The 25,550-nt window shown below is 40.4% G+C and overlaps 1 protein-coding gene across 1 annotated transcript in view; it reads left to right on the forward strand.

Moving 5' to 3' along the window:
* The window catches only part of LOC141009710 (uncharacterized), a 102,957-nt gene that overhangs the window by 19,242 nt on the left and 58,165 nt on the right, over positions 1 to 25,550 (forward strand). Inside the window, exons 8-12 of the mRNA XM_073482400.1 lie at positions 5 to 49; positions 3,909 to 3,953; positions 17,786 to 17,815; positions 17,913 to 17,939; positions 18,463 to 18,516. Of these exons, the coding sequence (XP_073338501.1) occupies positions 5 to 49; positions 3,909 to 3,953; positions 17,786 to 17,815; positions 17,913 to 17,939; positions 18,463 to 18,516 (201 nt within the window). The remainder of the gene's footprint in view (positions 1 to 4; positions 50 to 3,908; positions 3,954 to 17,785; positions 17,816 to 17,912; positions 17,940 to 18,462; positions 18,517 to 25,550) is intronic.

Raw genomic sequence — 25,550 nt, forward strand, 5'->3', positions numbered from 1 at the left:
ACAGGGCGACAGAGGGGAGGCCGGGTCTCAAGGGAACCCAGGACATAAGGTAGGCCGCCCACTGACAAAACAACTTAAAAACCTTCAATTCCTTAAAAGTTCCTCGTGTTGTTTTGCCCTTGAAGATTGACACAAACTCCGTTTTTTTCTGTTTTTTTTTAATTAATAAATTGTAGTATAGTTTTGAATTGATTTTTGTTTGTACTGCATGTTTTTTAGCTCCAGTGAATAGCAGGTGGCACTTGTTGTTCAGTGATTTATGGAATCTGTCACTGCCTCTCTGAGATGATTTTCTAACATCATTGGATTGAATCACTGGCTTGCTTTGTGTTGACCCCATCACAGCAATACAGAAAACAAAGCAATCTCAAAATCAAATCAAACCAGAAAGTGGGTGCCGGCTTGGCGCAGAGTGAATGGTGCTGCTACAGACACACAAGTTCAGTTCCAGGCGGCGGTGCTGCTGGTTTGGCCAGCCGCCACATTGGACACTGTTGCCAGTATTTCTGGGTGGGAAGCCAGTGTCCTTGTCGCTGCACTAGCAACTTCTACTAGATGGCCGGCCTATCTGGATTGAGGGGGCTGAGATCTCAAAGTAAGCCTAAGTGTCAATAAATCAGCTCTAGTTCTTGTACCTGTTCAAGATTATTTGAACCTAGGTGCTATTTAGTAAAACCAGCCTACACGTTTCCGCATGTTTGAGCTTTGTAATCGAGGCTACGTCATTGCACAGTGCACAAAAGACCTATAAATTATGACATGCTTTCTTTGTAAGGCACTTTAAGTCAAGCTATTTTTTGGTTCCAGCTGGAAGCCAACTTTTCAGGTTCTGAATCGGTTTAATTTTGGTCGAAATACTCTGAACACTTAAAATGTAGGTGTGCGAACCGGAATGCAGCCAGTTCCATGTAGGTGGAAAGGGGATATCAGCGAATCTCTTCGCTGTTGGGTGAAAAACAAAGGGCTTGTGTAACTTTTTGCATATTTGAATCAATATTTAACTGTCTAAACCCTCCGAGGCTGATAGTGGGCGTCAGGAGTCGGACATTTAAATTGGGAGGAAAGTGCATACTTGAAGCTGTGAGACGTGATTGTGCTTGTTTTGTAATTTACTGTTGCTGTTACAGTCCAGAAGAGCTGAGAAAATTGCCAGAATTTGAATCCCCTCAGTAAAATTACATTCAACTGGCATCACTATTCTGTTGCTTGCTCTCTTTCTCTATTAAATTGCCATCAGTGAGATTGTTGACCATCAAATGCGGTAAAACTCATTCAGTGAAGGAGGGTGTGTCTAGTCATCAGAAACCACCACTTACTGTGATGCCAGTGCAAGGGTGTTGTTTTTCCTTGTCTTAAACTGATATTGTCCTGTATTATTTACATGTTTTGGAAAGGGAGACTGTGGCATCTTTTTCTCAGAAAAATGAAGAAAATACATTGTAAGAAAACATTGGTATCTACTAGATATTACAATGCATTAAAGTGATCAATTGTACTGTAGACTGTTGTGGAAGCAGTTTATGCATCAGCAGTAGATCAAATCATTCCTGGCTGTGGAAGATGACTTAATCCTGGACCTATATCCACTGAAGATGTTAAGCTCACTGTGGGGTGACAGTTTTGCCAATGAACCTTGATACATGGAGAATGGAATAACACTTAATGGCAGAGCTCTCTCCACTTGTGCTTTCAAAGATGGGGTTCAGGAGCCAGCTAAAGCTGTTTCGTTACACAACAGTACGCAAGAAAAGCCTATGTCAATTGCAGCACCGGTAGTAGTATTGATATTGATGCTAATGCACGCTACTGTACCTTGTCTTGTAGTATTTCATACCTAAGCTCAAGTCCTTGACAGAGAGTTTCATGAAACATGCTTACAGTGCAGATCACAGTGTGTTTTGCGCTATTGTGAATGAGTGAATGTGTTTTTGCATTTATAGATGTATGGACACGTGTTCTGCACAGATGGCACAAGGCACTTCTGGCTTAAATGGTGCCCCTGGAAAACAAACAAACAAAAAAAAAAACTCAGACACACGCACATTTTCATGCTCTTTTGGAAGCCATATTACGAGAACAACAATTTCATGCAGCTGTCGATACCATAAGAATAATGAAACGGTTGCCCTTGGACACTATAATATGGCAGTTTGCTTGAGTTTTATGGGCCAGCTGAGGTCATGAAACTGTATAGGTTACACTCTCAAAAGAGAGCCAACAAGTTCCCAGACATCTCACACATTTCTGGCAGAGTGTGTGGAAAGTCGGGGCTGGGCAGCTTGAGAAGAATCGGTGATCAGGAAGATATTTGTGGAAATAAGCCTCTAACAGCTTATTCCCTGACAACATATAATCTTACGCATGCTATAGACTTTTCTGAAGCTCAAACGATGCAGTGAGCTCACTAAGCTAACAATATTGCTGGGAATTTGGTATCTGGTTCCCAAGTGTGTTTTTGTGTTGGTGTCACTCGGGTGCAAGTGCGTGGTTCCTCGCTAAGCTCAATTGGGAGGAGTTGTGAGAAAGTTTTAGAGTTTGGGATTTAACTTTATGGCACCATTGAGCACAGGACATAAAAATCTAGATACTCTCACCTCCTTTAGCACTGTTTTGTTTACATAGATAGTTGTACAGTATTTAGAGAGGATTTCTTTTTTATGTCCTGCCACCGTGGCACATGGTAGTGCATGTGCGACACAATGAGGCATCTGTGCATTTGTCTGAGTGTAGATCAAGGCTGCCCAAAGCGGGGCCTGTGGGCTTAAGTTGGCCGGCCATAAGGTTCAGTTTGGCCCGACAGATGTTTGTCGAGGGAAAAACAAAGTTGTGTTCATGCTGTTTAATTTTTTTGTGAGGTAAAAATGCTTTTTAAATATGGCACTTTGGCATGAAGTCAGTCAATAAAGGGAATTTGGGATCCGAGTACCATTTTGCAATTTAACAATGCAATACAATAGGTGTTTGCCTTTGGCCTGTGGCCCACCATTAAAGGAAATTAAAAAAAAGCAAGCTAGGGTCACATGCCAACCCTAACTGTCAGTATTTGATGAGCTGTGGATGAGACTCAATAATTAACCATCTTTCTCCAGGAAGTTACATTTTGTTGCTTTGGAGCCCTTTTTGCCCCCTAGGAGAACACGTTTTGGCTCCCCTGGTGTGAACACATTCCTCTGAACACAATATCTTCAGAAATGATATGCCATGATAGCGTGATGATGATAGAAATATCACACCAACTTCACACAATGCATCTGTACAGTGGTGTGATTTGATTGTGTCACTTGGTGCTTGAATTTGCATGTTGATGAGGATGAAAATGGTTTTCTTGACACCACTTAAACTCTTTTCTGTTTTGTCATCCTGATTGTCTACACTGTACAGTAATTTTAGTATGCTGGTCTGTTTTGTACACACAGCTATTGCATGTCTGTCCTGAAATAGGGACCCTACCTCTATTGCTCTTCCTGAGGTTTTTCCATTTATTCCCTGATAAAGCTTTTTTTAAGGGGTTGGGAGGGGGGTCCTAATCTGTGTCATATGCTGGACAGGTCAGCCTTTGATGCAAATTTGTGATATTGTGCTAAATGAATAACATTGACCTGACTTGACTTAAATGAGAAGAGCTATGTGCACATTTAGTCGATGTATTAGTGGATGAATGTCTTCTTTAGCTTCTGTAATTAATATTTCATCATTGGATGAGCACTGAAACCTTCATTTTGGAGTGACCATGTTCCTCCTTAATTCAGTGAGCGGTCGGTTCCCATAATGCTGACAGGAACGTGACATCAAGGAATTGTGCTAAATTGTTCAGACCTACTGGGTGTAAAAAAAAAAAAAAAAGATTAAAGTATGAACTTTTCAGGGGTCCTTTCTTTGCCTTTTAACTTTCAATCTTGTGATTGCAGGGGGAACTTGGATCAGAAGGGCAAAAAGGAATCGATGGGGAGAAGGTAAGTACCACTATCTCCAGCCGACATATATTCCATACATAGCACATCAGCCAGATCTAGTTTCGTCAGGGAATCAATTCTTATAGGCTTTTCATTTTCTGTGTGATGCCCTGGGGGTAGGAACGAAGCACAGTTTCTGTGTGGCTGTTTTCAGGTGCCTGTCATATCTGAAGTAGATCTTAGTGTGTTCTAGCCCTCAATGTCCTTCTGCAGTGAAATTAATTGATATGTATGCTACCGTCAGCTTGGCATACTAATGGACTAAACTAATTTTTCAAATTACTCGAAGCCCCTTCTATGCCGTTTCAGGTCAAACTTTATTGCATGCTTTTAAATCTGGCTGCAGTGATGAAACTAATGTCTTAATGTAAACCACAACAAGAACTACAAGTAAGTTATGATTTTCTTTTTTTTTTCTTTAACAAAATCCAATTACATTAGGAATATTTACTGTAGTTTTTGGAGCAAATTAAGTGCACATTCCTCAAATCAAAGGCTTTTTTAAAAATTTTGTACAGCATTTGTTTGCCCACAATGGCACAATCTCAAGAGATGGTAGCTGTGCAGATGGTCAGTTTAAAGTGGCTTAATAAAGAGAGTTCTTTTCATCACCATCACCCCCTTGAGTAGAAAAACAGCTGCCACAGAAATCAGCCTCCCTGCTGGACCTGCACTCTGCCCCAACAGTCACTCGGAGAGAAATCGGAAACGAAAAGCAGGGATAAACAAGTATGTGAAGCTGAGAGAGTATTGAGCTTCAGTACAACAAAAGTGCCTGGTATTAAAAAACAATTTAGCACGAGTGGGAAGGTAGTTCATTAGAAATGCACTGAAAGTACGGTTACAAGAGTGTGTAGAGTTAATAGAAAAATGTGTTTTTAAAAACTCTGATACTTTGAAAAGTTTTCAGAATAAAGTAAGATAAATGACTAAATAGAGATGTCCTTGGTTTGGCATTGTCTCATTGATAAGACACAGTAGAGAGTAGGTAACCTTTAAATAATAAAGTTTAAAACCTTAAATAATTTACTGGATTCCTTCAAACGGCTTTGATTACATTATTTTTTCATAAAATGTATACAAAGCTATACAGCGACATACAAAAAGTCATTCTTTTGTTTAGGAAACACATACTCTGGCTAAATTTAAAAAAAACATGTTATCACAATTTCTATCTTGGGTTATATTTTGCAACAAACTAATCCTTATTTTATATGAATGGTGCAGCTGCTGGTGATAACTAGGAAAGAAAGGTAGCTCACTGTGACTGTACTCTTCATTAAAGAGAATAAGGAAGGATCAGTTCAGACACGATATATTCTGCTGTCTTGCCTCTGCCATGATACCCAATTAGTATTTCCCTGAATTACTCTGAGACGGTTACCATGGATGAATGTTATTGTGCTGTTTAAATCCAATCATACAAAAGTCAAATTTAGGCTGAATGGAAAACAAAAAAAGATTAAGAAACAGCATTGGCAGGTTATATGCAAACTTAAGAATTAGTTTGTCTTCCCACAACCAGCGTGGCCCGCTTTGTTCTGAGGTAAGTAGCTACTGGCAGCTTGAAAAGCCAGTTGACGTCATGTGGATATTTGCATATGAATGACACGATCAAGTTTATTTACATAGCAATTTGGAGAGAGAGCGAGACCACCTAACTGGAAATTAACTCCATCCACATCACTGAGTTGTAGTCATAATATTTTCCAAGCTATAATGGAAGTGTACATGATTCTAGGATCAGGCTTTGTACGTTTTTGTCATTGATTGCTAGCGGTACTACAGCAATCAAGAGGAAAGAGTGACAGAGCTTCTGAGCAGCCCTTCTTTCTTTGCTCACTGGTTCACCCTGGGCTTCAGTTGACTGGACATCAGTGGTACATAAACTGCAAACAGCTGGAAGCTTGTTCACTATGTAGAGAATGAGACTGTGTTGATAACGCTTTTCCAAGAAAAGCAGCTGCTTAAAACTTTTCTGGGCGTCACCAGTTGATGTCATTTGCATATCAGTACACTGAGTCCGGCTCTGTGTGGAAAGGGAGGGATTCTCCAGCATGTCATGCAGCACAAGTCAAAAGTAGCCACGAGTTTCCAGATTTGTCGCTTTTGTGACAGAACGTCCCCAGGTTGTGTCTCTAAATTGGCAGCATCGGACCAAGACCCATGGTCAAGAGGCCATCCTGCTCTCTGTGTGTCATTGTTAGTGCTGCTTAGTTAGAAACTTTGTCAACAAAAATGAGATTCTCATTATTATGTCCATATTAGGTAGTGATTGGAAATAGAGAAACTTGCTATTCCATTTTTCACCAATATTCTGTCATCAATCAAAGTTATTCATTCATCCATGTGCAGTTAAAGGAACCATCCAATATTTTGAGAAGCACGCTTTGATCCCATTAAGCCCACAGTCAGATAGCAAGATCAATATCAATTTCACCTCTATGTGTCCAGTACAAGGATAGGTCCTGCACACAAATCTCTTTGCCTAGCAGGGTAGCAGGAGACCTGACTTGTTTTTGATCTTTGTGCACCACAAATGGGCAGTTGGGCATCCTTCGGTCATGCTCAGCATGCGTTACGCTCCAGGGATTTATTATACTGTGCCCCACTTCCTTGAGCAATTTGAAACAAAGAAAAGTTGAGAAATTGGGACTCAATTTATGAGGCTTTGCCTCTAGCAGGCTTGTTTGTCCAGCCTTGTGAACAACCATTGTGATATTAAAGCATTGCTCTGGCACAGGTATAGCCTAGGTTAACACAAAAACATGTGGTCTAGTTACATCAGAATCACCTAGTGTATCTAGAATCACCTGTGCTTTGCCATAGAGCTAGGTTAAGTATATTATGGACCTGTCTTTGTACTGGAAGCACAGAATATGAAATAAACAACTCTAGTTTCCTACTAGTCAGTCGATCATGGATGGTGTCGTTCTCTTGGACAGATTAAAAAAAATTAAAAGTATAAAATAGTAAAATCGGTCGACAAATATATTTAGGCGGCTGTTAATATTCCTGGGCAGCCCACCCAAGTAAAGCCTAAGTGTGGGAAACACTGATTCTATTCTCAACATTTCACTACATTTTTGTAGTGTTATCCGTTGTTATTATACGCTGTGTTTTTTTTGTTTTGTTTTTTTAGCAAATAATTAATAATAATAAAGTTTTAGCCATTAATCACAATTTGTACAATTCATTACAGTTTCCTTCTCTGCACTCTTTTGGAAATTCTGTGGAAACCAAGGCAAGATGTAAAACACTCTACTTACATGTGACATTACAGCATAAATCAAGCAGTGATGGGATGTTCATAATGAGTCTTTTTCCCGCAGTTGTGCTGTTTTCTGTGATTTATTTGATTTCTTGACCTAACCCTTGTATTTGATTTAGATTAATATGGAGGCAGCACATGGGATAAAAGATAGGAGGTCATTTAGCCCCATGTCTCATCTGTGAGCATCAAGCAGTAGAGGAGAAATGGGTTAAAACCAGTCTCCCCAGTGCCTCTGTTAGTGAGTGGAGGAAGTTGAGCCTCATCAGCTAAATAAGACTGCCCGTTCTTAACCAGTTAATCACACTAGACTGCAGATGATCCATTAGAACTGTAATGAGGATATTGCACAGACCTTTCGGCTATTGGATGGTTTGCGCTATTGACTAATTACACGGCTCCATTAAGAGGTCTTAATCGACACAATGTCTCCTTCACAAGAACAAAACACAGCATTTAAGTATAGATTTGGCTGTCAATATACCATGTAGAAGCTTCTATGCTTGAAATATTTAAGTCAGCCCTAAATATATACTACAATGATACTGCTAGACCCTTTTATAGTATATAGTCTGAAGATAGTAAAAACAGCTGAAAAGATGCAGGTATCTTTCTTTGATTGTAAACAAATTATAAACACCTACGTTGTGCAAATAAATTGGCTCAATGATTTCAGTTAACCTATTTACTGTGACTACCAGACTCTATTACCCAATCTGTCCCTTTACTGCAATTAGCTCATATTCCATTTTTAAAGCTAGTGTGTTATTTAAGGCTCGAGTAGACACCGGAGAAGACAGAATTCTGCGTATGAGCATGTGATCTAGTATCATTTTGCAGATACACGTCCTATGGGACAGGAGGAGTGCACAGCGTGTTATCGTGTTTGTAATCCAAGTTACATTTGTGGATACATGATGTTCACTTGAAGAGTGAAGTGTCATAGGAAAAGGAGTCAAGCACCACTGATAGAACATGATATCCTGTGCACTAGAGGATCTTTGACAGCGTACTGTACTCTGATACCCTCAGACAACGGCCCTTTGTTTAGGTTGCCTTAGTAATTTGTATTAATTCATAAAGTGTAGTCGGCGTGCGAATAAGATATTTTTTCCAGCACTCAATGTCAGTGTGATTAGTGGTATACCACACTGTATGTGGCGGTGTATTGCTGAGCAAATGGAAAGTCACAAAAGGCATTTCCTGCTGTAACCTCCCTGGCATTTGTAGGCCGGCACTCAAGATATCTATGTTACTTAGAGATCCTGTTCCACGTAGCTCTAAAGGCCTGTCATTCAGTATTACAACATTTCCCCGCTGGAATAACTTAATACCACACCTGATTACCTAATACATCTACAATTTTAATTTAGCCTCTCCCCAATAGGCCAAACTCAGTTTACAATTATTAAATTGTGCTCGGTAACTAAAACTTGCAATTATTCTACCTCTTGTCAGACAAGGGCAGTGACCTGCAGCTGCTACGGTTAGTGAAAGGTATAAGTAAACGTAATTAGGCAGCATTTGTACATCCCCGCTTCTCTGGCTCTGTTTATTTTGCTCGCTATAGTTGTCTTGTGCTGGGGAGTTGCCAGATTGTCTTGTGGCCCCACCGCTACAGGAGTGACGGGACACAGTGGTGTGTGTAATTAGCAGGCAAGTGTACACAGCTCCCCACAGTGTTCTGACCTCGTGCTGCAGGAACGACAGCCACACAGCCGGCACCAGCCTATTCCCTGCCCCATCTCCCTCCTTTGTCCTTCCCCTGTAAATGCAACAAAGCCCACGGCTTGCAACAAAAGCTGACAATATATCCTGCATGATCTCCTTCCACGTCACTGTGCACCTGAATTGGGCCTGGGGGCTCATGGCTGAGTCCATGAGACTGAAGGGCAGCATCTTAACTAGGCTGTGGTGTGGTAGGTAGGATAATAAAACAAAGAAAAAGGGGTCCCTTAAGGGGTCATTAGATGTTTCCTACATTAGAGATAGGACCCCCTTGACAATCATCAGCATACATCATAATTGATTAATTTAGTGTTGGACAGTTGAATCTATTTAAAGCAGCATAGTTTCGGGATAATGCTTTAAGATTATCTTCTTCCTTGGTATACATTACAATGACATTACAGTGCCTAGGTTTTGATAATTAAATCATCATTTTACAAAATGTAAATGGGTTCTCAGAAATTCCTTGTCACTATTACATGCGTGGATACATGGTGCGGGCTTTAAAACAGCTATTTGACATAACTCAAATATAATTACTGTATATCTGTTCCCTTTCTACTCCAACAAATGTAGACATTTAGTTTAGCTATTTAACTGATACCATGCTCTTTCCAACAATTAATTTTACTTGAACAGGTCCATTAGAAAGACTTTTAAAAGTCCCCATAGCTGGAGGTTTTGGAGAATAGAGAGAAGCAGTATTAGATAGAGTTCTGGAACAATTTCCAGCAGTGACAGTAAAAAAAGCCTAAAAAAAAACCTGGCAGTTTACACTTGGCTGCAGCAATGACAACCAATGAGTTTTAGCAAAAAAAAAAAAATGAATAAATATCTTTGTTCAGTGCTTTGGGACTAAACTTGTTATGTGTTCGTTTTTATTAGATACAGTTATTTTTTTATTGCCTTCAACTTCTGTTCCACCAGAGGGGGTCACTTATTAAATTGAAACCTTTTTCTGTAATGAGAACAAAATAATTGCAAGTTAATTATTACTGTATATGGTTGATGAAGGTTCTCAGTCATCCAGGTCATGGTAATTATAAGTGCTGTATCGTAGGCAACTGGTCGTGTTTCATTTTCTTGAAGACGTTTCACCTCTCGTCCAAGAGGCTTCTTCAGTTCTAACTCACTGGAGTTGCAGGCTTTTAAACTCTGTGTGGGAGTGTCCCTACAGAGTCATTAAGGACACGTGTGAGCTCTGAGTTTCAGAGTCGTTCGGGCCACTTGTGGGTTGTTGACCAACCAGCCTTCATGTGGGTTGTTAGGGCTAGGTGAGCCTAGGTGTGAATGGTTGTTAAGCTGTCTGGGGAGGGAACTCATTACTGCATTGTAGGTGGGTGATAGGTAGTGTTGCTGGCCACCTCCTCTGTTCAAAGACGGTCGTTCCAGTTTGACATAGATGGATTCTTTTACTCCTCTTTCAAATCATCTGTCTTCTCTGGCCAAGATGATTACACTGTTGTCCTCAAAGGAATGATTTTTCTCCTTCAGATGTAAGTGGACAGCAGAGTCTTGACCTGAGGAGAATTACCTGTATATTATTGAAACAGCTTTCTTTCTTTCTTTCTTTCTTTCTTTCTTTCTTTCTTTCTTTCTTTCTTTCTTTCTTTCTTTCTTTCTCAAAAATTATTTAAAAACTAAAAGATATCAGCTTTATTTTTAACAAAATAAATCTATGATATGTAGTCTTTATTATAACAAGAAATTGTTTATGCCTTAATACTGAATACCAAAAACTGTAGTGCAAATAATCAAAGCACCGACTCTGAAACGACTTTGGGCAAATTAGACAATTAGAGAAAAACTGGTTAATTGTGTTCATTTTGTGTGTGCCGGAGGAAGATTTAGTGCAAAGTTTGCAAGAATGCCAAAAGCCTCCGCCAAAAAAAGTTAGAGCTCAGTTTAATTGCCCTTTTTGCTGTTATGTACATCGCTACAGACAAGTCCAGATGCTGTGCAGCTCCACAGGTCCTGTAACTGACAACGCTGCAGTCTGGGAATCATCTGAATAATCCCACAATGAAGTTTATATCAAAAGTCCTTTTTCTGCCAAAGTACCTTATGTCATACTAAATTAACAACTACAAAGACTCATGGGAAAGTGAGCATCACTGAGCAGGAACTGAGAGAGTGCACAGTTAGCATTTTGGCAAACTTGATAAATTCTGAATCTTTTATGGAAAACTTGCTTTGTTGACTGTAATTAAAATATTTACCAGCTGGAAACATTTCTCGCGGCACACAGATGATCTGCGAAGCTCGCTGTAAAACAGGGTGTGCAATTCAATATATGGTGAGAGAGTGACTTTTTGATTGACCGAGCTTCTGACTGACCTGAATTTGGTTTCTGATAAGGACATGTGCCACGGGAAAAAAATAACTCACCACCTTGCACAGTTCCAGTTGCATTATTCAGTTTGAATTATGGCAGCTCCCTGTCAACTCTTCTGTAAACATATTGTCTTGTGTGTCTGCAGCCTGCAGTAGAGGAAGCTGGGGAGGGGAATTTTGCAACAGTGATATAAAACATTACCTTAAATATTGATGATTCATAACAAAATCCTACATAGTAACAATATTATTTAGTCATTGTAATTTATATGTACAAACCGTATAGTCCAGTGTGATAAAGAACCTCATTTTTTTTTATTTTGTGTGTTTTTCGAGGTCCATTTCAGGTAAATTAAAGGCATATGAATTCAAACAACACTAAAAAGAGATACGAGACTTGAAACATGCCAATATACAACATATATTGAGTTTAGATATACTATAAGATAGATGCTCGCTTATGGTCTAGAATTACGTATGACTTTGTGCTGAAGGGCTGCAACGTGAATAATCAGGCATCAGGAGTGAACAGAACAGGAAGGGATAAAGAGTTTCATGACATTTTACAGGAGTGCATGTTGATAGTTGGAAATCTTGCGGGACTGTCTTAGTGTTGGATTGACAGAACAGTCCTGCTCAGCCCTGAACTTTAGGTCAATGACACAATAATTGATCCATAAATCCAATTACTTGTGCTCTTGGTTACAGGTTTGTATCATTGCACCAATATGACCTGTCTTTTGTTTTGAATCAGATACTATATCAGATATTACTGTTTCTTTGAAAAGTATAGACTAGAATAATTTAGATTTCATGCTGTTCTAGACAACCTCATTTCTAATTCTCACATTTCCCGCTGTAAAAATCATGACTTCTTTTCATACTCTAGGTTGAAAGTATGGGAGGAATCTCAGGCCCTCTCCAAAAGTACACGATGTTTCTCATATTAAAGCTTTTTTTATGCATTTTGGCCTCTTGTACACATGTACACGCTGTTTCAGGTCACTGAAAATTGACATTTTTTGAAAACTTCTTCCAAGGGGTTGATATTCAGAAACTCTGTTGTTAGTGGCTACATTTGGATGGGCAGAAACTGAGATTTTTAGAAAAATGTTCTCAGACACAAACAGTGTATCTGGCATCACTGCCTAATGTGAACTTGGAGTATGTCTTATTATACTTGAGTATTTGAGTTTGTACACTAACAGAATGGATGTTATATTGTTTATATTTAGAAAGACACAAGCCCACATTGATAGTTGATTGACAGTTGATAGATTATAGTATCTATAAAATAAATTTGAATCTGCAGCACAAAAGTCTCATAACTAGTTTTTTTTAAACCCTTGCGTTTTAAAAAATGATAATAAATTATCTTAGTAACCTTATAACCTTATATTTTCTGTAACTACAAGCAACAAGAGTATACGATCTGCTTCCTGATTACAACAGTACGCGCAGCGTCTCGTGAGTTCATATATGATTCTTAGCTCTATTCTATATGGCTGAAGTGAACAATGCGTAGTAGTGTGGTTTACAAAAAATCGACCACAAAGCTGTGAATGGAAGAGCCTTGTGTTCTGAAAAAGCACATAATGACTGCGAAGGATCACAGTAAGAAAACATGTTTATACTATGGGCCCCTTCTCACCATAACAACAAGACAAAATGTCCTCAAAAAAAAAAACGGTGGATAAAACCTCACAAGATTAATCAAATACTCTTCCGCAATCGACAGAAGCTGAAGTTGTTTACGTCCTTGTTATCACATGAGCCTTGCACTCTGGTGCTACTTCATTTCTGCCGCAGCTCTGGTAATAACTGCTTCTGGATCCCCTTGTGTCAGATTGCCCCAGTAAAGTGGTTAGGCTGTCGATTTAAATAAAGAATTGGGCTCTCGTGTTCAGATATGAGACAGCTGCCCTATTATTGACGGTGTGCGTGGGCTGAGGGCCCACATAAAGTGAAACAATCTCATAAAATCATGTCACAATCATGTCACTCTGAGTGCAACTTATAGGCGAGCTGTATTATCCGGCGTCACCATAGGGGCAATTATTTTACACCAGTATTACCGTGGCTTCTGTTTTCTGAATGGTGGTGTTTAACACAAGGCTTGCAGGGAATAGGCGATGAATTAGTCACGTCTCTGGTGGAGCCAGACTTAATGTGATAAAGGTAGGTAATCATCTTCTGCAGATATATAATTCACTATTAATAGCCTTTCTAACTCTAAATTTAACCATGACAAATTATTGTGTTTCTGAGTCATTTTACAGACCGCTCACGCTACCCATCTTTCCTGTTCCCCCCTCTAACCTATTTCAAAGAGATGCTGCTACTGGCCCAAATGTGTCACACCTAACAAGGCTTGCTGCAAATTTAGCCTGTCAATATGTGTCAAGCCTCATTCATCAGCTATCACTCCTCATCTCAGCTGTCCTTCTTCTTTCACCGCCGAGAGGCTTGACTTTGCCCCAAGCTCGAGTAGTTCAATTCCATCCCCAGGTCATTTGCTTCAAGGTGTTAAAGCAATGACAATCACAGTCCTTGCTGAGACGCAAGTGCAGTGAGGGAAAACAGAGGAGAGGCTGGGGGTAGAGACTGTGTAACCAGCTGATTGTTAATCTCTCAGCACTGCGGCGCATGCAGTGTCTAATGATTGACATTATCTGCTCCTTTCTCATCGACTGGTTGTGACAGGCATGAGAATCTCACACCTGCATGAGATACTTGTCTACTGAGTGTCAACACACTGACATACAGTAACACATGCTGGCTTATTCCTTTAACATTTTTATCCGTCATTCATCAATGAAAAGAAATATACTCAATTGTATTGTATATTTTTGTTCCCAGGGTCTGAAAGGTGACCAAGGGCCACTTGGTCCAGTTGGTCCTAAAGGAAACAAAGTGAGTGAGTCTGCCATTCATGCTGGCCTGGACAAACTGACACTGTAATTGTTTTGGTTTCTTCTTTTTTTTAATGAGAATAGATACTTCTATCTCTGCTTGACCCTCATAAACTGTAATCCCAGTCTCAGTAACGGGTTTGCTCATCTGTTTGAAGTGCTGCTGTGATTGCTGCTCCAAACATGGCCAGCCAAAGAATGCTGTTATTGCCGTCATAACTTAGCAAAACCATATTGATGGTCATATAGAGTAGTTTTTATCTCGGCTTAGAGAAAATGTCCCTCTCACTGTATTTGCAGAGTATTTGTATATTCATAGGGAGAGCTGTTTGTAATAGACATACCCGACAAAATCCCTTTATCTTGCCCTCTCTAAACAGTTTTTTTTTTTATGGGACTAAAGCCTGCAGCAAAAAAAGTGGATTGCATTCTGTTGCCATCTTGTTTGGGGACTCTGCAGGGACTCTTGCTTTAGAAAATATTTGACTTTTGGTCTTAACTATAACAAACAAAACAGTTATGTGTCCTATACAGCAAGATGACTGGTTTCATAAGCTCGGGATTTAAGACAAGATCGAAGTGCTGCAGAGGAGCTTGATGCAAAACCTTGTTCTTATCTGCAGCCCCTTTAAAGTCTATTCACTGACATCACTGACATGAATTAGATTAACTCTTGTTGCAATGCAGAAAATATTGGTCTTTTTAAAGTTTTTCTCTCCTATTCATCCCACAGTGGGATTATTTTTCCATGTATGAGATGAAATGTCTTTTCCCCTGTAATTAGTTGCCATATCTCCCCCTCTTTTTTATTTTTCCTCCCGTACTGGGGCCTTCTTCGTTGTTGTTGTTGTTGTTGTCTTTTGGAAGAACTCACCACATAATTGTAGGTGCAACGCTCTGTCTGCCAGCCTTGAAGTTATAATGAGGTCTGTGTGTTTCTGTGAAGACAACAGAGAATCACAGGGTATTTTATCCTATTTTCCGGATGGGAGGGTGCGGGTGGGGGTGGAGAGAAGGTTTGTTTGTATTGAAACTGACAGAGGGAGGGAGATTTGGAAGCATAAAGTAATGAGTCCCCTGAATATCCCATAGCAGGCATATTTTAGCTGTGACATTCATTTAGACAACAAAATGGATATGAACTACACATATCCCCCACCCCCTTCCTCTCTTTTTTTCTCCTTTCATCCACATCTGATAAAAAGGGTATTGCCGACTGTAAAGTCCACTGATTCTCAACTCAGTGCTTTATGAAGTAACATTGGGTTTGTGGGTGAAAACTGCAAAAATATTGGACATTGATGCATGAGTTTTATCTGAACAGACCAAAAACAAGAGCGGCAGTAAAAAAGCATGTGAGATCATTGCTTACACTGGGTTAAGCTGGCGTCAAAAGACATCAACTTCTTCCCTTATATGACTTTTCCCGGCTGCCTGTATGTCACAGTCACCAAACAATGTTATCATACCTGTCCATTGTTAATACTGCAGAGCTTTTACATGATATAGTACGGCTGTGTTTATTTTAAGGCCTGTCACATTTAATAGCACCAGCCCACCTGCCAGTTGTCGGACAGCGTTAAAGTCATCAGTCAGGCTTCATTTCAAGACATATTGTAAATACCAGTTAATGGCCTTCTATAGCGCACAGTGCATATGTCGGAATATTGCTGCTATGCATGGTAAATCTTGTATTACCTGACCTTCAGTTTTTATATCAAACACAATGGCTGGCCTTTAGGGCTAGATGTTTGAAAGTCAAGAATATATTGTATTGATTTAGCCTTAGCCAAGATGTTATCGACTGAAGTTTTAGGAGCTTTCACTAATTATTATCTTCTTTCACAGGGGGATGCAGGTGTACCTGGAGCTCCGGGGCAGCCTGTAAGTTCACACTATTTGATTTACATCTCATTATGCTATCTGTATATGTGAGGACATTCAGAAGCGCTAGAAGTGTTGAAATGTACCCACACAGGTGTGACCTGAAATGGCTGGACTGAGCTTTTGTAAATATCACAGCCTTTTTGGCCCACCAGGCGCTGCACACACACAGTGTTAAAACGTGGCCCGCAGAGATGGAGAGTGAGGCACTCAGGTGAGCAGCCTCTGTGTCACATTACCATCGCCTGGGAATGGGTCAAACAAGGAGCAGATAGACAGGGCTCAGTGGGTATCCTCACTCTGCCCAGAAAGGATAGGGATGGGCAGCCAGGCAGAGAAGAATGGGGCTCAGAGCCTCGCGGTGGGGGTGGAGGTTGACAAGTAGTCGCCGGCTGTATCCTACATGGGCGAACATGCACTTATTGGGTTGGTGGATGTCCCTGCAGACATCCTTGCATTTACACCCTGGAAGAGCTACACCATGCTTTAGGTTTTTCGATCGTATAATTGGACTGGCTGTGCTGGTGTTGTTTCCTGTAAAATGCAGAGGACAGAGAACATAACCCACAATTGTTCCAGTGCACACACAATTTGAAGATACATATGTCAGCAGACAGTAGATACATGTACTCGCAGATGCTTGCATATCAACACATTTAGTTTTTAGATGCAAACACACATACTCTCAATGCATTGTAGGCCGGGAGTTGACGGCTACTGGAGATTAAAGGTATACTGGCTAATTATGTACACATCATGAGGGTATCAGCCTGCCAGATTTAATCAGCACTGGAGTGACACAAAAAATGTGCCCCCGCTGCTTCTGGCTCGCCCCTTTTATGTCACCAAAGTGCCCATGATACCCACACAACATGTGGCCATCCGTTTACTATTCTGCAATGCTAATGTTGTAAGGACAAGTGAAATAACAATCTCTCCCTGACCAGCGAACAACAGTTTTAGCAAACTTTCTCACAACATGCCAGTAAATTGGTCGGTGCGTGTGAGCGGAAAATGTTGGGAGGAAGCTATTAAAGTAGTGTAGACCTGCTGCTCGTGGATTTGCATTGTATTGCTCGTTACTCAAGGTCAAAACTCTGTGCTCACAAGCTGACAAAAGACATACGGTTGTACATGAATAATTGATTTATTAGCAGGGACACTAAGGCATGTTTTATTTAGGGTGTCACAGGTCAGAGCTGTCATTCTTTTATAGATACAGCTGCAAATATCTGAGGGTTGTCAGCCTCCTTGTTAAATTGGTTTTGTGTTGTTTGTTCTGACGGATGTGGAAGACATTTGCTGTGAATGTCCACCTCTACAGCTGTTTCCAAGAAAAGTCTACAGCGTTTGACTTTTGGATGCCAATTGTAATGGGACACCAATTATTCTGCTTGTATTTGAAAGCCGAGATGTTTCATGTGGCCTTGTGTCCGTTCTGTTGGCCTGGTGGACAGACGACTCTGTCTGCCCTTTCCTGAGAGTGACCAGCAGGGTGTCTGGGGAGTTGTAATAGCCATGCCCTAACTTCTCTCCATGTCATGGCTGCCAAGGATAATTACCTCATGACCAATTGTGTTGCTTGCCTATAACTGGCATTGTATTGTATTGTACTGGCAACTGTATTGTTATACCATATATGATTCGTAGGAGTCATGTTCTCATACTGACTGACATGTCTTGTTTCTTTGTTTGATTCCTAGGCTGACAAGGACTGTCTCAAAGGGGATCAGGTACTTTGATTGATATTGTATTCACTAAAAATATTAAACAGTCTGTATTCTTGAGAGTGGTTTTTTGTAAACATTAATCTTTCTTCGTCACATACAGGGCCCTCGAGGTGACAAAGGAGAGAAGGTAACAAATTAATCCCCACATCTTAGTAAAGTATCTAATAATTTCATCTGTTTTCTTGTCGGACAAAGTGCATGTGATGTGTTTGCAGGCAATCAGGGACAACTCTTAGGTTCAGCAAGCAATTACCGAAGCACCATAAGCATATCCTCGCACAAGAACTTGAAAACAAAACCCGGACTCAGCATATTCCTTGATTAGATTAAGATACTGTGCAGGATAATGGAATGAAGCTCCGATCAACCAAGGCTGCAAATTGCCTATTAAGGGGGTTGTGGAGAAGTCACCTAGAAACTGTTCATGAGTGAGAATACTCCTTTCCATCTATTCATGCAATTTTAACTAAGCTAATGCTGTGTTTCCTATCAGTGCAAATAAGCCCACTAGTTATCCACTGGTCTGCTGAGAACATGTGGCACAAACATCTGTCTGCAATATTTTCTTGACAAGCAGCACGCCATAATCTCTTCCTGCAATGCACATGAATGTAGCACCCAATTCAGTATGATACATGTCCTTTCCACAGGGATTGGCCGGGGTGCCAGGTCAGCCAGGGGAACCAGGCAAAGAGGGCAAAAGGGTGAGTAAACACAAACAGTCCACCAACAGTTGTGAGGCCTGGCTCGTGGTCTTACTGACTGCGAAGACCTGGCCTAGGGAAAGGCCAAACAGCAGCTGAGCGGCTGTTGTTGTTTTGGGGGGAGGCAGAGATGATCTGTGGACCCCCAGAGAGAGGAGGGGAGGTGTGGGCTTGTTGTGTGACAATTAATGAATGGGCTTCATGGTCAAGGGGTCACACACACTCACAGTGTGACTGGCAGCACACATGATTAAGTCCGGCTGGGTGACAGAGGTGGACAGTATTCAGTTTCCTACAAGGCCAGCTTGATTTGGGATCGGGACAATGTCCGTGACTGAATCAACTGAAACATTACTCCACATTTATTTATATGTCACGTCTGACTGTAATAACTGTGGTCAAGAGTACATGTGGCAGGATTTGTAATGTAGTGGTGGTGACACTGTCTATGAAGGTCATGTCTATAATGTGTCTAATTTTTTTTTGTGTGTGTGTGTTACACTTTTATTGCTGCCAGCAAATACTGCTCATGACTCTGCGTAACTGTGTTTTTGTATCATACAATTACTAATCCCCTTCTTTACTCATAGTTCACAAAGTCAAGCTATAGCATATTTTAGCTTATCTTATCTTATCTTCATAACACATTTTTCATTACAGAGACTCAGAATTTATAGTCTGTTACGGTATGTTACAGAGCCCGACTGATATTTTTTCTAGCTCAAGTGAAAACAGACCTTGTCTATGTGGATTGTATACTGTATGTATGAAATATTGATCTGAAAAGTAACTAGCAAGTATATTTGTGAAATAATAAATGCAGTGTGTAAAAAGTACAGTATTTCCCTCTGAAATGTAGTGGAGAGAAAAAACTAGTAGAAAATGACAAAGAAATACTCAAGTTATGTACAAGTACCTATAAATTGTACTAAACTACAGTACTTAAGTAAATGTACTTAGTTACATTCCACTACTTCTATTTATTTAAGCACTCATCCTCTATCAAGCTAGATATGAGATTCATACTGCAGCTTCTGAACCAATATTTTAATTAATTTAACTGCAATTTGCAATATTCCACTGTTAACGTTTAGCATTATGTCATGGAGACGGTCTTATATGTTATAGCAGTGTCTTTAATACTTGCTAAAGATATAATAGTTAAAATAAGTAATATGCTGTGTAACCCAGGACCCGCCTTCTTCTTTAACACACTGTTGTCACTTTGGCATGGAGGTCTAAAGCAATATGAATGTCCACCACATATAATACTTTCTGCTTCTGTTCATAGTGTTGTATATTGAAACTCTTTGTAGGATCTAATGCAAAATTCCAGGAGATCATGTTTAAGTATGGTATCACTTCATAATAACCATCATTAAAGAGGCACTATGTAGTTTTGGAAAGGAAAATAAGGTTCCCAGAACAGTTTGAATCTAGAAAGGTGGCAGGTTCTGGCAAATATAAACAAAGTAAAGCAGTATGAAACTGTGTTGTCCTTTAAGGTCAGTTTGTTTATTCAGTCATGAAAACAAAGAGCGTTTGTTTGTTTTGTTCGTTCAGGCACAAAAGATCTTTCTCTTCTGCTTAGAATTTCTTCCCTAAAACTACATAGTGCACCTTTAATAAATGCTGAACTTATGGTTAATGAAACTATGGTTAATGGTTATTCCACTGTTAACAAATTTCGCTCATTAGCAACAAGTACACATGCTAACATTGTGGTGGGCTGAGGATTGGCCATCAGCAAGAGTGTTATTGTTCCTTGACATCACAGCTGAGAGGCAGTGTTCAAGGACAGGTGGAGAGAGTGTCCTTTTGTGTCCCGCTTAATTGACTTGGTGTGAATACCTTCGCCTGCGACACTGCAATCCAAAATAGGCTCTTCAGGCGGCCGAGCAGTCCTGTTTGTCTCACAGAGAATGGTCATAAAACAGCAAGAAAACATTTGGCTCCGCTGCAGTGAAGTATAAAATATATAGCAGGTTGAGCAGCCATAAGTAGGTCAGGCAAATGTTCTTTTCAGAGAAAGCAAGAGCCGTGATGATGCACAATACTCGAGACATCTGGACACAAGTATCTCAAAAATTCCGCCCTTCTGTGTGTGATTACATTCAAACTCAAAACTTGTTCCAATAGCATTAACAATTTATGACCTATCATCGGTTGTATCTCTTGATGGATAATTTCTCACAATGCAGTGAAGTCGGAGAATCTATTTTCAGGGAATGTATTCACGGTCAACAAGAATGAGCTCAGAGGCTCGTGCAGATGTTTGTTTTTTTTCTTTTTATGATGTTGTGGCTCTACCTCATTAGTCAACTTATACCTAACCTGACTTAAGCAGGGATGGAGTGTCAGACTGAGTGAGAGTCAGAGGCATCAATTATGGTGTGCACTCTTCTTCTGGAAGTTTTATGATGAATCTTTCAATCATAATTGGTTTTGAGGAAATAGAAAGTCACTCTACGTTTGATGTTGTGGCTTCTCGGTTTCCTATATATCATTATATTTCTTCCACAGTAGTTCTTTGAAGACTTTGTAGGTAAAACTACCTTAGGGCTTCAAACTGGTCACTTCAGACTTTCTGCTGTTGTTGTTGCTGAAGACACAGTGCTGATCTATTAATACTCTGTCTTTGATGACTGGCTGACTTCATGGTGACTGTTAATGTGCTAAGGTTTCTGCTTATTCTTAGCTCGAGGAGTCACATGTGGCCTCCAAGTTGTTGACCAACCTGTGTTTCTGCAGTTTGACGGCCTATTTTAGGGAGGTGGACATGTATCATTATCAGGGGCTAGCTAGTGGCCAGCTGATACAGCAAGAGACTCTCACCCAATTAGCAACTCTTGTCCATGCTCGCAACTCATTGGTTATACATCTGCTGTAGCAATGATGCGGGGTATCTTGACGTAGACTGACCACTCTGCAACCTTCATATGATAGCCGGGAGTGGAAAGCTTTCACAAGGCCTTAGATTCAAGCTAGACCATCTTTCACACTGTCTACTTCAATTTATTGTTAAGCAAAATACAACCACTCTAAGCTATTTAGATTTACTTCAAGGAGACGTGGAGGACATTGTAGTGAGGAGAGGAGGAATGATGCCTTTTGCACTGATCATTCTCTGGAGCTTAAAGCAACATATGCAAGAGAGGATATCAAGGGCAGGCACCCAACCCCCTTCTGTGACCCCATGTCTAACATTCATAGAATCTTGATTTGATCTTATTACCTTGATGGATGATCAGTTCACTTCATCAGGGTGTAAGATAAGGGCCAGTCCAGCCATGTCCAGGAATTTATGGGTCTGTATTGCCCCCACATTACGCATTGCCATTAATAGTAATGTGAATGGCTTGGTTTTATCTATTATGGATGGCATGGACACAGAATGGCAGGTAGAGAGTAGGACTTTGGGATTCAGAGGTACATTACGGCAGATCAGGAAAGAATATGGGGAGCACTAGTAAAAGCAACAACGTGCTAAAATTTTCATCAGGCGCTGTAACAATGTGTGAAGCTCTGTGTTGTCAATGCAGTACACAGGTCGAGCAGGCGAAAGATATGAATGCTGAAGGGAACAACCTTGGAATTTTCAGTTTTCAGTGTAGTCATTTGTAAGCCAAGTGTTAGGTATGCAGTGCAGAGAAGTGACCGCCTGACAGCCGTCTACAAATATGAGGGACTGTATAATAAAAAGTCCTGCATGCATACAAAAATGATGTGGGATTTGGTGGCAGAAAGCAATGCAGAAAGTACCAAATGACGTAACTGTGCATGCTGAAAATAGGACTGAATACCTATCTTGGTCAATGCACACTGCCTCCTTACAGCCAAAATATACAGGAACACCGCGGCAAGCTCGGTTTATTCATGTCGTGCCAAGTCTTCCCAGCATACTCTGCTTCGATAGTTGGCTCAGGGCTGTGAGTGGGTTCAGTGCAGACATGGGTTCATCCCTTCTATAGTAGTAGGTTCCTGTGGATTAATAAATAATCACCTTAAGAAATCCCCCATTACAAGGTGGGTCTTGGGGTTTTAATCCACCACATTAAGCCTTATTAGCTGTATAAATGCACCTGTATAGGAAAATAAGTCCCTGCTAAATATAAGTCACTGACAAATGTTGATCCACTTGGTTTGCTATTGAAGTTATGTGATGGTATCATACATAATGGACAGACATTTTCTTTAATTATACGTATCAGGAACATTGCATAAGCATTATGAATATATTTTTCTCTTGATAAACGATGCACTTTTTCTTTGATGCATTTTGCAGAATGCAAATAGTGCAAACGCAAAGCATTTGAAAACCCCCTTAAGTAAGCTACAGGCCTCCACTGTGTCAAGGATTCCTTGTGTCCCGCTTTAGAAAATGCACATGTCTGACAGATGTGCTGCACAATGTTTGTTCTTATTAGACATAGCTGTGCAAGTACAGAGATGATGAAACTCCAACAAGCCCTAGAGGAAGCACAACATTGCAACTGCTCTGTCTGCGGATGTGTTCTCTTCAAATGAATTATGCAGTGTAGATCCTCTCACTGATTTATTCATTTATTTATTTAAATCTGGTTAGTTGGTTATTTATTTAGTTAGTTAGTTTGCTTGGAGAGTGAAGTAGTTGGCACAGTTGAAATTATATAGATTGGTAGCTGAAGAGTAGCTCAGCTCTGTAATCTTTGAAGCTACACAGAATTTACAATCAGGCAGAAGGTGACATTCTCCATTGACTGCCTTCTCATTGTCTCCAGTATCTCTCTCTTGTAAAATGACTCATAGAGATATTCGTCCGCGTACCTCAGCTGGGGATGTGGGTGGATGACACTGTGCCACATGAGATGCCTGCCTCATATGTCAAGGAGATAAGCGAGGACAAAAGTCATGATAAAGGTGTAAAGGCCCAGAGACCGTTGCTTGAGATGACCTCGTGTAGGGAAAAGGCATTGAAAGAGAGACTTTTAATTATTTTGTCACTGAATAATATCCCGTGCACCCAGATTATTAGTAACTGTTGAGGAAACATTATAGAGTGGAGTGCTGACATATGGCAGGACTTTGATTTTACTAATAGGATATCCCTCCTTTGCTGAATCAGCTCCCCTCTCAGCATTTATACAGTAGACCCACCATGGTTACTAATTGCAGTGTCCAGAAAATTGTTAATTATTTATTTCCAAGTGATTATGTTCATAAATCTATTGTGAAAACTTTTGTTGTTGAACTACAGTTATTAGATTGTAATGAAATTAGTTTTCTTCACAGAGATGTGTTGATAGATGCAGGCAAGTTTCCTCTAAAAGTGGCTTTAATGCATTTGTCCTGCAGCAGCATGGAGCCTTATATCGGTTTACTTTTTATTTTGAAGTGCACATGAGTAAAGTCATGAGACTTGCTTAGGCATGAAATCCTTCTGCCCGGATGCTGAATGAAACCAGAGACAGCTTAGGTGTAAACATCGTGTTCACTTGTTGGTTGTTAAGTGGAAGACAGTGTCTGAGTGAAGAGACTCCCCTCGATTAAACGGGAAAGATTGTTATTTGTAAAATGCTACGAGTCTGCATCTCAGAATTTTCACTGCGGTCACATCACGTTCGTCAGCTGTCAACACTTCAGATCATGTGATAGTCCCAGATCAATTGCATGTCAGTAATTGCAGCGCAGACACACTTTCAGTTCCTCAGTTGTGTCAAAAAATTTGAAACAATGCAACTAACGTCTACAACAGCTGCCCTGGCACTTTAAAGTGGCACAGATATAATCTGTCAAAACAGTTGAAAAGATCATCTGTCTTTTCTCGGACTGGTCTCTCTGGACTGGTCCACATTTCCAGAGAAGAAGGAGGTAATTGCTGTCTTTTGGAAGTGATAGTGGTGTTTACATTTTCCATTCCATCTCTGTGCTGAAGGACTGAGACAGCTGTCTTTAAGTCCTGACCAGCGGCGCAGCAGGAATATTTTCCTCCATATTTGCGCCCTTCACCCTTGAGCTAACACATGACTTAAAGGTTGTCTGTCCATTGGCAGCCTAGTCGCCAGAATAAAGCATGGATGCATTCAATTTATAATAAAACATTTGTACAATATGCGTCATATTACGTTCCAATTACATGTATTTGAGCTGACTTTCTTATCAGGAGGAGAAGGAGGAGGGGATAGTGGTGGTATAACGGAGGGAGACCACTGTTCAAGACCGCCGTTCACCTCCTGTTTCAACTGACAGCACAACCACTTGTGTGTGCGCTTGACTTGACCATATTTAAATGTGTACTGTACACGTGTGTGAACCATACAGAGCGAGGAATCCTTTTAGTGAGGCACCAATATCATACTGGTACCATCTACTGGAAGGCATAATGCAAGGGCAGGTCAAAACATTAGTGTCAGTTCAGATACAATAACATTCATCTACTTTAAAACTCAATCTATGTATCCTCATCGCACAGTTAATAGCTTTTGTCATTTAACCCAATTTGGTTGGAAAAAGTATGCTGTCTCTGAAAGCCAAATGTATGCCGTAACTGGAATTTAGATGCCTCTCCTCTACAGGACCCAGCAAATGTTGTTTTGAGATAATTGAGCTACCACAGTATATATAATATTCATATTATATCTGATGGGCTTGGCTCAGGATCATTTGGATCAGTCTGTGTGTCTGCAGAGACCAAAGCAGCCAGTGACAGTGATAGGGGAAGGAGTTATGGTTGGGTTTTGCGGGGACTGGAACATTTGGCAGCGGCTCCCCGCTCCATAGGTGGAGGCAGACATGAACAGCGATGCAAGTGTAACAGACTGTTGACCTCTACCAGAGCACCTGCAGGGCGAGATTATTAAGTAACGAGTCCCTGGTGAGAATACCAGCCTTCCTGCCAGAAGTTCTCCACGGGAGGCTGCCGCTGATTTGGGTGATACAGTAAATGCATAAAATTGCACCAGCTATCTAATTAGAGCTTTTTGTTGTCCAGCTCAGCACACAGCTATATTGATGAATTAATTTTTCCTAAAAAGGCTTTTTTAACAGGAGCCAGC

The sequence above is a fragment of the Pagrus major genome, chromosome 15, assembly GCF_040436345.1.
Source record: "Pagrus major chromosome 15, Pma_NU_1.0".
In the NCBI taxonomy this organism is placed as follows: domain Eukaryota; kingdom Metazoa; phylum Chordata; class Actinopteri; order Spariformes; family Sparidae; genus Pagrus; species Pagrus major.